Below are 15,964 nucleotides of genomic sequence, written 5' to 3' on the forward strand. Positions count from 1 at the left end.
TATTGCTCCTGGAAGGGTCACACATGATAAACTTTAAAGGAATATTCCGGGTTCAATACAAGTTAAGCACAATCGACAGCATTTGTGGCATAATGTTGATTACCAGAACTTATTTTGACTCGTCGATTTAAACAACTTTACAGCTCAAATAATACATGAGTTCTAACAGAAGAATTAATGTAAGCTTCACATGCCTTTAAACACTCCAAAAATTGGCCCCATTCACATCCATTGTTAGTGCCTCACTGTAACCCAGATTGTTGCTTGTTTTTTTTTTTTAAAGAAAAGGAGGGATGAGTCGAAATTATTGTTTGTGGTAATCAACATTATGCCACAAATGCTGTTGATTGAGCTTAACTTGTAATGAACCCAGAACATTCCTTTAAGTCATCATGTGGCTTTTTGTAGTTCCTATGGTGATTAACAATACATTTTAAAGTGAAAAGCAGACTTTTATAATTCCAGAGGGTTAGTATATAAAGTTTATGCCATTTCATAATATACAACGGTAATCTTGTAAAGCCTGAAACATAATCACCGTATGTTTTTTATGGAAAATTTCTGGCAACCACAGCTGCCAGTATTTTATCATAAATGTAAAAAAAATTTTTTTTTTAAATGTACAGTGTGCATGGGTGAAAAATGTCCATAGATTTAAATTGATGGAGTAACCAAACTGTACCTATGGACTAGAATTTTACAGATACTTGGGACAAGGTTCCTTGGTAATGCCATGTAATGCATGTAAATACCATGGTAATAAATCAGTGCCATGGTTTAAAGTGTGGTCCAAAACATCTGAGACCACAGTAAATCTGGGATTTTTTTTCCATTTAAACTGGTAAATTAACAAAGTACTATTTTTTTAGAAATGTTGACATTCAACTTCCATTAAAATACATAAGATACTCTTTGGAACATTTTCAAATCATACTGTGATAACATGGATCATTAATTTTTGCAAAAACTGCCAGCTCGAGTGCATGCTATCATTAAAAGTGTGACATACCAAATACTAAACATTTTGAAATGCATGTTAGTATTTCAACTGAAATTTTAATTGCCAATGAAATTTGTTAATTACATTTTTTTTCTATTAAATTAGAGAAATGTAAAATAGAAACATTTTGACTAGTGCCCTCAGACTTTTGGACCCCACTGTATAGCAAATATCTATGGTATTAATATCAGGTACCATCACTGTATGTGCATAGTGTTTTCAAGGGAAATTAAATGTGCGCTACCCAGGTGTCATTCTATAGGAGTGAAACTTTGACAAGTTGAGTGAATTAAGTGAAAGCACATATGGAACAATGAGTGTTGTTTACATTTATGTCATGTAACTAAGGATTATATTTACTCTCTAACCCCTCCACTTAACAAGCTACACAGTTATTTGAGAGCAGTTTGGCTTGTCTTTCCTAAACAGAAAAATAAGAGGATTATGAAGGATAAACACTGACTCATTGTCACCACTAGGGAGCATCGTTGGACAATAAGGTATTTTTAATAGCATGTGGACGACGCCATCTGCAGCTCGAGTTGGAAAATGAACGCACCCGTTAGTGGTATTTTAATAATTGTTACTAAACATTAGGCTACGGATGTGCTTTAGTCTTGAGCCCATTTTAAGAATTACACCATTCATAATCCATTCATTTTTTGGGATTAATTTTAGTCACAGAATTCATTTTAATCAAGGAATAGTTTTGCTTATATACTGTGGCTGGTTGTACTTAGCATTAAACGTGCTATATGTAAGATTGACAACCAGCGTTTGAAATGAGTCCTGCAGTCCAAATTCAAAATATTGGAGAGTTGTCCGCCCCGCCCCAGACTCGAAGCTCATGCGGGTTGCCAGAATGTTGACGCGAAAATTACACAACGCAGAATCCGTTTTAAAGGATTTCTGGGCTTTAAGCTGTCTCCATCTTCCAAAGGCATCTCCAGTATTTATCCTTGTTTTACTACGCCTCTGGTCATGGTGGTTTTTAGATGGATGGTGAGGCTTTTTAGGTCAGGTGGAATCTGTTATCTCTGATCCAGTTCGTTTGCTGGCTCCCATGGCTGCAGCACGCAGTGTTGTTTGCCTGCAAACTTGCTCAAATCTGGCAACCCGGCGGTGTCGAAATACTATTGGTGAGTGGGCAGTGGGCGGGATCACACAGGCCAAAACATAAACAGAAATTCCGGCCCAGAATGGAAACTTAAAAGTAGAATATACTGGCTGTAGCTTTGTTATCGGAGAAGCCAGTATTTCAGCTAAGCATGTTTCCTGATTCTCTAATGACATATTATGGTCATTTTATGATTTAGTACAGTAACAGTATTACATATAGCATCTTTAACATTGTCTTTGTGTTTGTTTTTGAGTCGCCACAGTATGCAATAGACTAGCATGTCAATATTAGGTCAAAAATGGCAAAAAAGAAACAGCTTTCTCTAGAAACTCGTCAATCAATCATTGTTTTGAGGAATGAAGGCTATACAATGATTGAAATTGCCAAAAAACTGAAGATTTCATACAAAGGTGTACACTACAGTCTTCAAAGACAAAGGACAACTGGCTCTAACAAGGACAGAAAGAGATGTGGAAGGCCAGATGTACAACTAAACAAGAGGATAAGTACATCAGAGTCTCTAGTTTGAGAAATAGACGCCTCACATGTCCTCAGCTGACAGCTTCATTGAATTCTACCCGCTCAACACCAGTTTCATGTACAACAGTAAAGAGAAGACTCAGGGATGCAGGCCTTATGGGAAGAATTGCAAAGAAAAAGCCACTTTTGAAACAGAAAAACAAAAAGAAAAGGTTAGAGTGGGCAAAGAAACACAGACATTGGACAACAGATAATTGGAAAAAGAGTGTTATGGATCTTAACCCCATTGAGCTTTTGTGGGATCAGCTAGACTGTAAGGTGCGTGAGAAGTGCCCGACAAGACAGCCACATCTATGGCAAGTGCTACAGGAAGTGTGGGGTGAAATGTCACCTGAGTATCTGGACAAACTGACAGCTAGAATAACAAGGATCTGCAAAGCTGTCATTGCTGCACGTGGAGGATTTTGTGATGAGAACGCTTTGAAGTAGTTTAAGAAGTTCTGAAAATTTGTTTCAAATTGTAATAGTAATTTATCATGTTATTAATGTCCTGACTATACATTGTGATCAGTTGAATGCCACTTTGGTGAATAAAAGTACCAATTTCTTTCCATAAGAGCAAAATGTGTACATTATTCCAAACTTTTGGCCGCCAGTGTAAGTGAACACAATTAAACCACAATGGCACATATTAAGCAAGGGTCAACTGAATAATAAAGGTAGATTTTAAACAAAAAGGTTAACTGTATTCTAAGGACAAGGGCATTTTTCATGTCAGTTTGGGGCAGGTTGTTACATGTTTATTGACTTTCAAATTATTATTTTTTTAAATAATGAAATTCACTTTCAAGAATAAAACTCTCACCCTGAGAGATATTTACTAGAGTATATAATTATGTGCACCAGCATATCATTTCTAAAAACAATACGATTAACCAAAAACTAAAAATAAAAAAAAATTCATGGTGACAATAGTTTCTGCCCAAATTCCATATATATATATATATATACACACACACCAAATATAAAAAATAATATATATAGAGGGGCTGAACACATGATGAAGGAAGCTAATAAAGTTGGTGATTGGACGATCGATTACGAGGGTACCAACACAATGCCTTTGATATCCTTCACCTTTATAAACATTTTCATTCTACTGCTTTCTGATTAGTTTGAGCATTGAGTATTTAATTTCAATATAGTTTTTACACAGAATTATCATTACTGTTTTTGAGTGGAACTATAAACAGAGAAATGTTTGGGTCTATTAAGCACCCCCCTCTACATACTAAAAAAAAAAAAATAAATAAAAAAATTCTAATTTTCATTACTGTATTCCTGATATAATTAAATTCATCCTTTTTTTAACATTAAATTAAAATCATCCTCTTTTTTTCCCATTAAAATCATCTTGTTTATCTTTTTAAAACATAATTAAATTTAGTACAACAAATACTAAAAGACGTGTAAGTACTTTACAATTCTGTTATATATCATTTTTAATATTTTTTCATTACAGTACTAAAAATTAGATTTTTTTTGCAATGTTTGAGAATGGAGAGGGGATGTACTTAGGCTTCATTTTCTTGATGCAAAATGTAATCTGTTATTATTTTCTGTAAATTTGGGGGTAAAATATGACCCAAGATTCTATTTGAAAGTTTTGTGAAATTCACCCTCAAATCATTTTCTTTTATACTGTCCTTTGAGAATTTGTGGTCATGATGACTGGAGATTAATTTAAAATTAATTAACGAAGACTGCTTGGAATTGTCAATAAATATATGAGGGAAAAAACTGTGAACACAAATTTGTGAGATTGCTTTTGATAAAACATTCAAGTAATTCTTTGTTCTTGTTAATTTAAAATTCTTGTAGATTTTCTGATCTTTTAAATTAAAAGTTTAAAATTGTAATAGCCAATCAGATGAGCATTGTGCTTTACTGTCCTGAAAATAATGTCACAATGCAAAAAATGCTAATGGTCCTAATAACAGACTACATGTTCTTAATGCAAAATATGATTTCTTTTTTTTTTTTTTTTTTTTTTTTTTTTTTTGGTTTTGGGATGACAGTGTTACCTGGTCACTTCTTGACAGGTTTTGTAAGATTCACCCGTGTGAGGCAGCAAGAGGTTAACATCCCTGATCTCACTTCCATGGACGCAAGCATGACATCTGGTGCGTCCAACCATTAAATCCTGTTCCCATCCCTGCTAAGACAGACAGACAACCAAAGAGCCAATTACAGCTTGCATCTACTCCACAGTCAACCAATAGCAGTCCAGGAAAGGAGGTGGGACAATTCTGGATCACATAGCTTGGGTTTGTAGCATCCTTGTAGCTGCTGTTGTCTTGAGCATGGAATAAAATGAAATGAAAGAAAAAGACAAATCAGCAAATATGGAAAGGTGTGAATTTGCACTGTGGAAAACAATGATTGTGAACAAAGAGGATCTTCTCTTGCAGATCTACTCATACTACTGAGGAACAAAGGAGGAGGGGTGAAAGGAGGAATTCACTCTCCTTTTTTTCCCCATCGCCTGCTTGGAAAATCTCGGAAAGATATCAGCCACATTTCTCCATGATTAGGTAGGTATCTCTATCAGCAGCCTATGACAACAGATAAACATTTTCTAATCAGATTTCAGACAGTAAAGCTCCTTTACACTCATTTTACAGTCTTTAAATGTTTTATTCAATTGCAATAAATGGAAAAACACAGAAATAATGGATAACCCACAGGAGAAGCAGCATTATTCTGATGCCTACATTGGTCTTGAGGTGATCTCTGATTGGTTGAGGAGGGAGGCTTAAGACAGCCTGGAGCATTTTGGTTGGCCGAGGGACTAGCATGTTTTTCATCAAGCGTGCAGACTGTTTGGGAACACACACATGTCAGCCAAACATAGCTTTCTCATAAGTGTCACTTTAAAATGATTATGTAAGAAGATAATTAAACACTTCACAACATCACAACACCCTTCAAATACACAGATATTTCTGTCTCCTTTGTTTGAGGTTGCTTTTTGATGGGGAAAACATCAGAGAAAATGTAAGGGTTTATAAAAGTTAAATGCATAAAATAGATTAAATAATTTGCAGGAATGTTCCAAGTTAAACAATATTGCCTATTCACATACAGAAATCTGATAAATGAATAATATGTATGTTCATGTGTGGCTTTTTACTGAAATAAAAAGTCAGATACTTGTAGTCTATTTCAAAATGACAGTTCACACACAAACAAACAAACAAACACACACACACACACACACACACACACACACATGTTGGTGCAGCTATCATTATGAGGACTCTCCATAGATATAATGATTTTATATTTAAATAACATTTTCCTCCAAACCATAGTAGAATTTGAATTTGTATATACATGCCTAAATATATGTACTACATGTTAATATATGGCCATATATCAGAATTCTGTATCCATGGCATGCTGTTGATTACCACAGAAAATAATTTCAATTCGTCCCTCAGTTTATCAAAACAAGCAAAAATCATGTTTACAGTATTGTACATACAATGGAAGTCTATGGTGCAAGGCACTGCACCGGAATAAACTTTAAAGTACACATTGTTTTGAATGTATAGCCACAAGACTAAACATTATAAGTGTTAACATGAGACTTGTGTGATAAAATCGCTTACTAACCTTGTCTGTGCAAAGTTCTTCAATTTTTAAACTCATGTCATGACCATGTAAAGTCGATTAACCCGGTAAATTTCACATTATGTCTGGCCTCTAGAAATGACTTAGTTCCCTCCATCTATATAGATCTATGGAATTGTTTTGCCTGTTACTGTCTGTGTGAAATAATCAACTGGTGGCGATAGGCTTGTAATTAGAGAGAGAGAACGAGAGAAAAAGAAACAGCAAAGCAAGAATATATCTGTGTACATTTCTTTGTCAACTCTTTCGAAATGCACCTCTTTCAGTGTGGACCGCGTTTCTGGGTACTTGCTTTCCAAGGTACAGTATCAGACTGGTGCTGTGTCTCTTTCTCTCTCTCTGTCTGTGCCATTCTCGTACCCACATCCTGTTATGACACCCACTTCTGCCCGGCTGCTGCAGGGAGGGGTAGACGTACCTAATGGCTGCAAGAAGCCAAAACACACATTCACACACATGAATGCTGTGCACACAAAACAAAGGAACACATACATGCCTGTTCTGTAGCACATAAATACTTTTCAGAAAAAAAACTTGCAGAAGTGTATAGCACAAAAAATATATATATTTTTTTGCACAGATCACATTTGATGTTTTCCAAGAAAAGAAGGCTATCCATGCTAGGAAACTGAATTTTCAGGATTGCTTAAGGGGATAGTTCACCCAGAAATGTCACATTTATCATCATATATTTACCCTAATGCCATTCCACACAGATATGATTTTCGTTTATCCATGGAACACAAAATATGATATTCCGAAGACAATATTCATGCCAGTGTTTCCTGCAAGATTTAGTTTTTGCAGCGCGGGGTTTCTGACTAACAACATGCTAAACGATAACAATACAGATTTTTTTTTTTCAGAATATTGCAGTTTTATTCTTTGTTTATCTCACTACGCATTGCCAAGTGAACAAACAGTCAGTAATTAGACTGATTTAAGTTTCACTTACCTTAAACATGTGCACTTTTATTATTATTTTAAAGTGCCCAATCATCATACCAACTTCAAAATAAAAAAGACTTAATGGAAACTGACTCAAGTAAAAGTTAAAGCCATGAGAAGAAACTTTAAGAGATATTTCACCCAAAAATGAAAATTCTCTCATCCTTTTTCACCCTCATGCCATTCTAGATGTGTTTGACTTTCGTTCTTCTGCTGATCACAAACAAAGATTTTTAGAAGAATATCTCAGCACTGTAGGTCCATTCAATGCAAGTCAACAGGGTCTAAAACTCTGAAGCTCCAAAAACGACATTAAGGTAGCATAAAAGTAATCTATACGATCCAATCAATTTTGGATGATAACAGAATGTAACTCCTTTTTCATAATAAATCTTGACATCAGTAGTCTCCTTGGCGATCATTATTTCAAGCTCGATTACACTTCCTGTAGTGCCATCTAGCGCTGTGCGCATGTGTCAAGCATTAGGAAGAGTAATCGAGCTTAAAATAACGATTGTGCCTAGAGACTGCAATGGCAAGATATACAGCGAAAAAGTTATTTTTTGGTCTGTTCTCAGCCAAAACCATTTGGATTGCTTCAGAAGACATGGATTTAACCACTGGAGTTATGTTTTGGTCACCATTCACTTGCATTGTATGGACCTACAGAGCTGAAATAATCTTCTAAAAATCTTAATTTGTGTTCTGCTGAAGAAAGAAAGTCATACACATCTGGGATGGCATGAGGGTGAGTAAATGATGAGAGAATTTACATTTATGCATGAACTATTCCTTTAATGAGTTTTTCCATATTATTTTCGACCTTAAAAAAAGTTACAAATTTGATGTATTCACTAAAATCGTCAGCCGTCTTAAACTATCTTAAACCATCAATGTTTATAAATTCTCATATTTTATCCTAAGTTCTTTCTTAATTTTTATTTAAGAAGATTTTTGTGGATCTGGCCCCTGCAGTTTAGTGAACGAGTGAGCGTGAAGATGTGTCACGTCAGTGTTGCCATCCATTTGACATGAATTTCGATCTTTTACTCACACAGAGCTATTGTATGGCTTCAGAACACTTTGATAATAACAAACAAGTCATTATTCGAGTTCACTGAATGGAAGAGATCAGCTTTGACATTCTACAGTACATGACCTTTAGGAAGAAAATCATGTATTTCATTCATTTCTGAGTGAACTCATGAATGGGGACGGTCTATGGTTTAGGAGATTCTACGTTCTCCTTGACATCCACCAAGATTTCAACAGCAAGTTCTCCTATTCTCTATTTTAAGCTCCGAGCCTCTTTCCTGCCCCCAGCCTTCAGCCCCCACATCCACAAACAAGCATACACACCAATCCTAACGGTTGTAATGTGGAAGGAAGCTTGCGGCTTGCCAGCAGTATCTCAGAAGCTCACACATCCATATGTCGTCCACAGGGTTCTGACTCGTCTACACACACACACATACACATGCAATCACACACAGATTTTCTCAGTGATAGAACAACAGCTTTATTGAACACAATATCTCAAATTCCCTTTTTTTTGTGTACATGTTGAGCAGTGGGTCTTAATCAGGTTTTATTTAAACCTAAACTTAATCAGCTTAAGCAACGACTGGAGATTTAAAAAAAAAAATGTCGTTAGCAATCTTTTAGTTTATTCTCAGATGTTCATAAAGCAAAAGAACCCTTAAGAATATATTTATTCGTTTATCACTTTGTCTCAAGGGGTGAGGCAAGAAAACGTTTCAGAATATTTCAATACAAGTTAAGCTCAATCGACAGCATTTGTGGCATAATGCTGATTACCACAAAAATAATTCTGACTGGTCCCTTGATTATTAAAAAAAGAAGAAGAAGCAAAAGCTGAGTGGTTACAGTGAGGCACTTAAAATAGAAAGGGCCAGTCCATAAATGTTAAAATACTCACTGTTTCAAAAATATAGCTTCAATACACCAGCATTATATGTGTTAACATAATTTTATTGTGATACAATTGCTTACTAAACGTATCAGTGTAAAGTTATATACAATAGTACAACTTTGGCATCATGACAGTGCAACAGTGGTTAACAATGTAATCTGGTAAACAGTGTAACGGTGGTTAATCCCTGATTTTATCACACTTAAATGATGGTAACATGTATAATGTTTACGTCTTGTGGCAATATTTGTGAAGTGGTGTGTATTTTAACATTTATGAACTGGCCCCTTTCACTTCCATTGTATGCAACTTATTGTGATTTTTGCTTTTTTTTTTTTTTTTTTTTATAAACAAAGGACGAGTCAAAATGTAGTCTTCTGTCAATTGAATTTAACTTGAATTGAAACTGAAACATTCCTTTAAGCTTTTAGAATGTCAATCAAGAATAAAGTTTATAGTGAGAAAATTATTTTGGCTCCAAAAAGTATTAGACACTTACACTTACGCTAAATGTTGTTGAATTAGAGAACAGATTATAAAATTTAGTGGCACACTTTTCACAAGCAAAACATTTCACTAAAGATTTTTTGTTTAGGAATGATAAAGCAGTAGATATACTGTTCAAAATGATATAATTTGGACAAATGTTAGTGAAATGGTTTATTAAGTTGATTAAAAGTCATTGAGCAAAAATGGCTCAGAGAAGCAAAATTAGTTCCCGAGAAAAGCTCTAGCAGCATTTGTTTTCAGATGCTATTTGGTCTGATATTTTGTTATAGAATTTTAAGTGTCGCTTAAAGGGACAGTTCACCCAAAAATGAAAATTCTCTCATCATTTACTCACCCTCATGCCATCCCAGATGTGTATGACTTTCTTTCTTCAGTAGAATACAAACAAATATTTTTAGAAGGATATTTCAGCACTGTAGGTCCATACAATGCAAGTGAATGGTGATCAGACCTTTGTAGCTCCAAAAATCACATTAATGAAACAGAGAAGTAATCCATATGACTCCAGTGGTTAAATCCACATCTTCAGAAGCGATATGATAGGTGTGGGTGAGAAACAAATCAAAATATAAGTCCTTTTTTACTCTTAATCTCCACTTTCACTTTTACATCTGAAAGTCACATGTAGTGCCTTTTTAGTTTCACTTTCATATCTGAAAGTGAAAGAGGAGATTTAGAGTAAAAAAGGACTTAAATATTGTTCTGTTTCTCACCCCCACCTATTATATCGCTTCTGAAGATGTGGATTTAACCATTGGAGTCTTATGGATTACTTTTATGTTTCCTTTATGTGGTTTTTCGAGCTACAAAGGTCTGGTCACCATTCACTTGCATTGTATGGACCTACAGAGCTGAGATATTCTTCTAAAAATCTTTGTTTGTGTTCTGCTGAAGAAAGAAAGTCATGCACATCTGGGATGGCATGAGGGTGAGTAAATGATGAGAGAATTTTCATTTTTGGGTGAATTATTCCTTTAAGTGACCTAATACTCTTTTGGGTCCACCACTGTAGATGACAGACTTCTATTGTTTTTCACAGGATTCTTGCCAGAAGTTCAGGAGAGCACAGAGATCCTCATGGTCGAGACATGGAAGGGGATTGAAGGCCATTAGGGTTGACTTCTAACCACGAGACAACTTCACCCTACAAGAACTATGTCTTTGGCCACCAAACTCGATCTGTTCACCTCCACCCAAACCCAGACCTTGACCCCATTCCCCACCCTTCCCCTCACCACCTCCGTTCCTGTTTTCACAAGTTCAGTAGAACCCAGAACTGATCAGGAGAACATAACATCCAGGTCCACCTTCCATTCCATCACACCGTCCACCAATGTGACCGTTCTCAACTCCACGCAGCTGCCAATTGCATCTGTGGAAGGCGCAGGGATGGGGATGGTGCTCGTACTCTTCGGCATCATCACAGTCATTGGGCTGGCTGTCGTCATGGTGAGGAAACGTCTCACTAGGCAGACAGGGATAGTACACATGAAAAAAAAGAAAATTCTGTCATCGTTAACTCACCCTCATATATTTTCAAATTTAGCAGAATGTCCAAGCTGCTCAAGCCTGATATTACGTAATTTAATGACACGTATCGCGACAGGTCTGAGGTGAAATGTCCACTGTGTGGTGCTAAAAGTGAGTCAAATTTTCTCCCTAATAGATGAGGTTTTTAAGGTTAATACTCTATCAGATCTTAAATAAAAAAAAACCGACCTCCCTATGCTAAACCTTAAACCTACACCTAAATGATAGTGTCAAAAAAGCATGAAAAATGCAATTGCTGAAGTAACCACTTCATTTTGTGGTCCTTCTATGACATTTTTGGCTCACGTCTTAACTCTCATGCTCTTCAGGACTCATACTCTGCTCCTTTGCATCGCAAGTTGAGCTACCACACAATTTGATCACACACTTGTAATTGTTGTTGGTTATGTAATGCAAAAACATTAAAATGTATCATCTCACAAGTCATGCGCTATAACCTGATAATCAGCTTTTTAAAAAGTGATTTGTGTGAAAGTGAATAAAATTAGATTCAGTGACTTTACACCGTGCCACACGTTGTTAATCATTTGCAAAAATGTAGGTATAGTAACCCATACAATGAAGGAGACTGGCGACCCGAATAGCCAAGGGAAAAAAAGCAGCTAAAAAGGATAGTCCATATCACTTGTGCACTATATTCCAAGTCTTTTGAAGCCATTCGATAGCTTTGTGTGAGAAACAGACCAAAAGTTGCTATTCACTGAAAATCATACAAGAGTTGAGGGACATGAGGGAGAGTAGATGATGACAGAATATTCATTTTTGGGTGAACTATGCTTTTAATTAATTTAACAAAAACATGTAATTGAATTTTTCTTCTCTACCATTATGCTTCACATTTGATTGTGTTAATTTTTTTTTTTTTTTTTAATCTTAGTTAGGTACTTTAATATTTCTTGTACTTAAAAAAACAAAAAAACAAAAAAAAAAAAACAAACAATCAGTGTCAGTTTAATTGATTGAGAATGTAAACATTTTTTTCTCTTCACTAGCTTCTGTATATCAGGAAAAAGAAAAGGTAAGAAAATCTGGATTTCTGTTTTGCTTTATCTTAAAAATAAAGGTTCTTTAATGGTTCTTTGTAGCACCTTAGGTCACACTCTCTTCTTGAGAACAATTTTGGCTTTATGGTTCTTTAAGTAATAAAACAAGTTTCTAATGTTACGTTATAGGTTCTTCAGATCAGTGTATTTGTTGTCTGGGCTTATTAAAGCACCAGAACAAAGATGATTTTCTAAAGCAGGGGTTTTTAATAAAATTTGGGTTTAAAAAAATACCCTTTCAACTTCTGCTAACAAAATGAACGTATAAATTATAAAAAAATTAAATTTGGGTCCGTGGACCCCCAGGGGAAAAAATCTGACAAAACGTGTGAAAGAAACTAACATTTACTGAATTTGACTTTACTGTTTCATTCTACAAATAAATTTCAGTTAAGTGAAAATGTTTCTCTTCAGATTTATTGTTCTAACATTAGTCCAATAGTGGCTGAAAAAAAGCTGCCAAATTAATACAAAGTTTTTCTAATATTTTTTTATTTTTTATTTGTATTTTTTTGCTTTAGTACAATTACAACATGAAAGCCAATTATTCAATTTTACAAACACCATGTTATATTTATAATATAACAATATTTTTGTCACTATAAAGGAGTCTTTATACATAAAAATATACTGTTTAATTGTCTTTGTATCGTAGGAAGGGGGTTCCTTGCAAGGGGATCATCATATCTGGGGGTCCTTGGCTTTAATCAATAAATTAATAAAATAAATAAAAATAAAAATACTGCCCTAAAGAACTAAAGAATAAAATTAAACTTAAAATAAAAAAGAATAAAAATAACAAGAACACAAAAATAAAATGTTCTTTGAAACTGTTATTAACTTACATTTGTCCTCCCTTGGCATCAGACTGTATTTTGGTTCTAATTAAAGCGTCTTTATTTTTAAGAGTGAGCGCTCTTGTGTTTCCCACAGACAGATACGAAAGGAGTGTCACTGATGGAGCTGTGTTGTTTTCTCTACAGACTGGAGAAACTGAGACACCAGCTGATGCCCATGTATAACTTTGATCCAGCTGAAGAACAGGATGATCTCGAGAAGGAACTGCTGGACCACGGACGAGAAGGAAGCCCAGCAGGACCAAACTCCAAAGTAAGTGCACATCAACCCATTGGCGAAAGTAAAAACTTACAAACAAACAAAAATAATAGAACTGTAACGGTATTCATTGCAAGTTTTAAAATACTATGTTTGTTTGTTAAAGATGTTACCATAGATATGTTGAATGCATGTTGGTAAAAATATTATGCCTCCAATACATAAATTATATAAAATGAAATCAACATACCAGTTATAATATTTGTAATGCACATCATATTGTATATTTAAAGAAAATATAACTAGAGCCAAATCAAAATGATTTCAACCATATTTTTCATGATTTGTTTTATTTATATATTTATTTTTATTTTCTTTACATTCTCATTTCTCTTAAGTTCTGACACAAGGCCTTGTGGTTTGTTATTTGTGGTAAAGTAGTCATTGCTGCTTTAAATGTGTCTGTTACCATTTACACATCCATTTAATCTCATGCAAATGCTCATCTTCAAACAAACAACAACAACTGTGTTGCAACAACTTACCCAAATCCACCTTTAACCCTCACTCATTCTGCACTTTTCTTCATTTCTGTCCAGGCACTCTGTTTGACCCCTCATTACAGTTTCATTAACAGATTAACCACGTGTAATTTATAACAATAAGTAAGAACATGCTGCACTAATACAGTACTTTATGACTTTGTTTGACCATTTAAAACTTAACAAACTTCTTTTTTTGTGTCATGTTTTGCTTGAAATGTTTGCTTGTGCTATCTTTCTGATCAATGCCATTTGGCATTTGACATTCAGACATTTTTAAGTGTGACTAAAGTTTCCAAATACCTCTTGGAGTCTTCGTACATGCACTGCATCTTCAAATAACAAAATAAAGCACTTATGTTAGATTATATGGCCATTGTAGAAGTAGGTTTTAATTTGTACTACTTATATTCTATAATGTTCTCACATCATTGACTTTTACAATATTTACATTATCTTTCTCTTCAGACTCTGACCACAAGTCAAGGTACAACTCAGAAACCCAGTCGACTTGTCTTCACTGATGTGGCTGATGCGATTAATGCATGACAGCTGGGAAACTGGACACATTGGAATTCTTTAGGATTCAGGAATATACAGAAAGCCAGAACAGAAAAGATGGAGCTGTCCAAATGTTCTGATCATTAAAGTAACATGGACTATAAGTGGTCAATAAGACACACATTGATATGATTGAGACATTGTGTTTCTTGTTAATATGAATGAATGAGAAAATAATCAAATATGCAGGTTGTTTATATAAAAAGGGACTCCAAATGCAACTTTAGACAGCTTTGTGAGAAATCGTACTAGTTTGGTGAATGGCAGGACAACACACTCTCACGACGAAGTCGTCAGGATTCGTACGACTTTTCTAAATTTGGCTTATTCATATGATATTGTGCGACTGCATTCGTTTGAATTCCTACGACTTTCACTACAGCCAATGACATTGCTGGACATCATTTCCATCTAATACGCAACAATTACTTGCTTCTGTCACACACAACAGCTGCCTTTCATGTTTACATACTCTACTGATTGGTTAAGTTTAGATAAGGGGTTTGGGTTATTATTGAGTTAACATTAATAAGTATATCCTGAACGCCTTGTGCGCGGAACTCGAGCTTCCGCATTACACATCTGGGATTTTGTACGTGATGAAGTCATACGAGTTTATGTGAACAACATCGTGCCAGACCATATGAAATAGCCAACTCGTAAATTATGTACAACTTTTCATGAGACCAGGCCACACTTTAATTGATCACAATTTGCTATTTATTCACAGCTGAAATTATCTGAAAGTGATCATTATTTGTCTCAAAGCCATTTGCAGAAACATCTATAGTTCTGTTTTCAAGCATTGTGCTCTGAAGAACATCTATGTTCCATTAAAGAAAAATACATACCATTTTCCCTGACAACAGCAATAGTGTTTCAACAGCAGTGAGTGGAATTAATTTCATGAGTTCCTACTTTAAAGTTCAATAGGATTCAAGTTTAATTAAAATTGTGATGAACAATGCCAGATATTATTTCAGGCAGTAATTTTAGAGAGACAGATTGCAAAGATCTTCTATTACGGCTCAAATTGACCAAAAAGGGATTTGCAGTGAAGAAAGTGAATTTGTGTGTGACCATGTGTGGGTGTAGATGAAATAACTAAATGATGCAATAATTGTTTTTTCACTACTCCCTAAAATATAAACAGATCATTTTAAAGACATTTTTAACTTTTATGTCAATGAAGGACATAATAAAAACTGATATTTAGATTATAACATGTGCATCTGTGTATTTTTCAAAAAAAGTGTAAAAACCATAAAACTAAAACGTCCTGGTTACTTTCATAACTTCCATTCCCTGATGGAGGGAACGAGATGTTGTGTCGATGTAGTGACACTAGGGGTCACTATTGGGAGCCCCAAACACCTCTGCTTTTTTGAAAAAAGGCCAATGAGAATTGGCGAGTGGAATTTGCATGCCAGTCCCCCAGACATACGGGTATAAAAGGAGCTGGTATGCAACCACTCATTCAGGTTTTGTGCTGAGGAACCGAGACCAGGTCCCGGCCATTTCAGC

At 35.1% G+C, this 15,964-nt stretch overlaps 1 protein-coding gene and 1 long non-coding RNA gene across 4 annotated transcripts; one reads left to right on the forward strand and one right to left on the reverse strand.

Moving 5' to 3' along the window:
• The first annotated feature begins 3,718 nt into the window (after positions 1-3,718).
• Positions 3,719-14,848, forward strand: LOC127448976 (uncharacterized protein C3orf18-like). 3 transcript variants are annotated; one of them, XM_051711999.1, is made up of 6 exons: positions 3,719-5,194; positions 10,727-11,136; positions 12,231-12,256; positions 13,265-13,391; positions 13,736-13,755; positions 14,348-14,848. In XM_051711999.1, the coding sequence occupies exons 2-5, from the start codon at positions 10,843-10,845 to the stop codon at positions 13,739-13,741; spliced, it is 453 nt and encodes a 150-aa protein (XP_051567959.1). In that variant the 5' UTR covers positions 3,719-5,194; positions 10,727-10,842; the 3' UTR covers positions 13,742-13,755; positions 14,348-14,848. The 3 variants fall into 3 exon arrangements, with proteins under 3 accessions (XP_051567959.1, XP_051567958.1, XP_051567956.1); XM_051711998.1 differs by having other exon boundaries at positions 3,720-5,194; positions 13,736-13,769; XM_051711996.1 differs by lacking the exon at positions 13,736-13,755 and having other exon boundaries at positions 3,727-5,194.
• Positions 5,085-6,594, reverse strand: LOC127448985 (uncharacterized). Its single transcript, XR_007898615.1, has 3 exons — positions 6,279-6,594; positions 5,346-5,479; positions 5,085-5,215 (listed from the first exon to the last, which is right to left on the reverse strand). It is a non-coding gene; the product is annotated as an uncharacterized LOC127448985 (long non-coding RNA).
• Positions 14,849-15,964: the final 1,116 nt, after the last annotated feature.

The sequence above is a fragment of the Myxocyprinus asiaticus genome, chromosome 12 (genome assembly GCF_019703515.2).
Source record: "Myxocyprinus asiaticus isolate MX2 ecotype Aquarium Trade chromosome 12, UBuf_Myxa_2, whole genome shotgun sequence".
Taxonomy (NCBI): Eukaryota; Metazoa; Chordata; class Actinopteri; order Cypriniformes; family Catostomidae; genus Myxocyprinus; species Myxocyprinus asiaticus.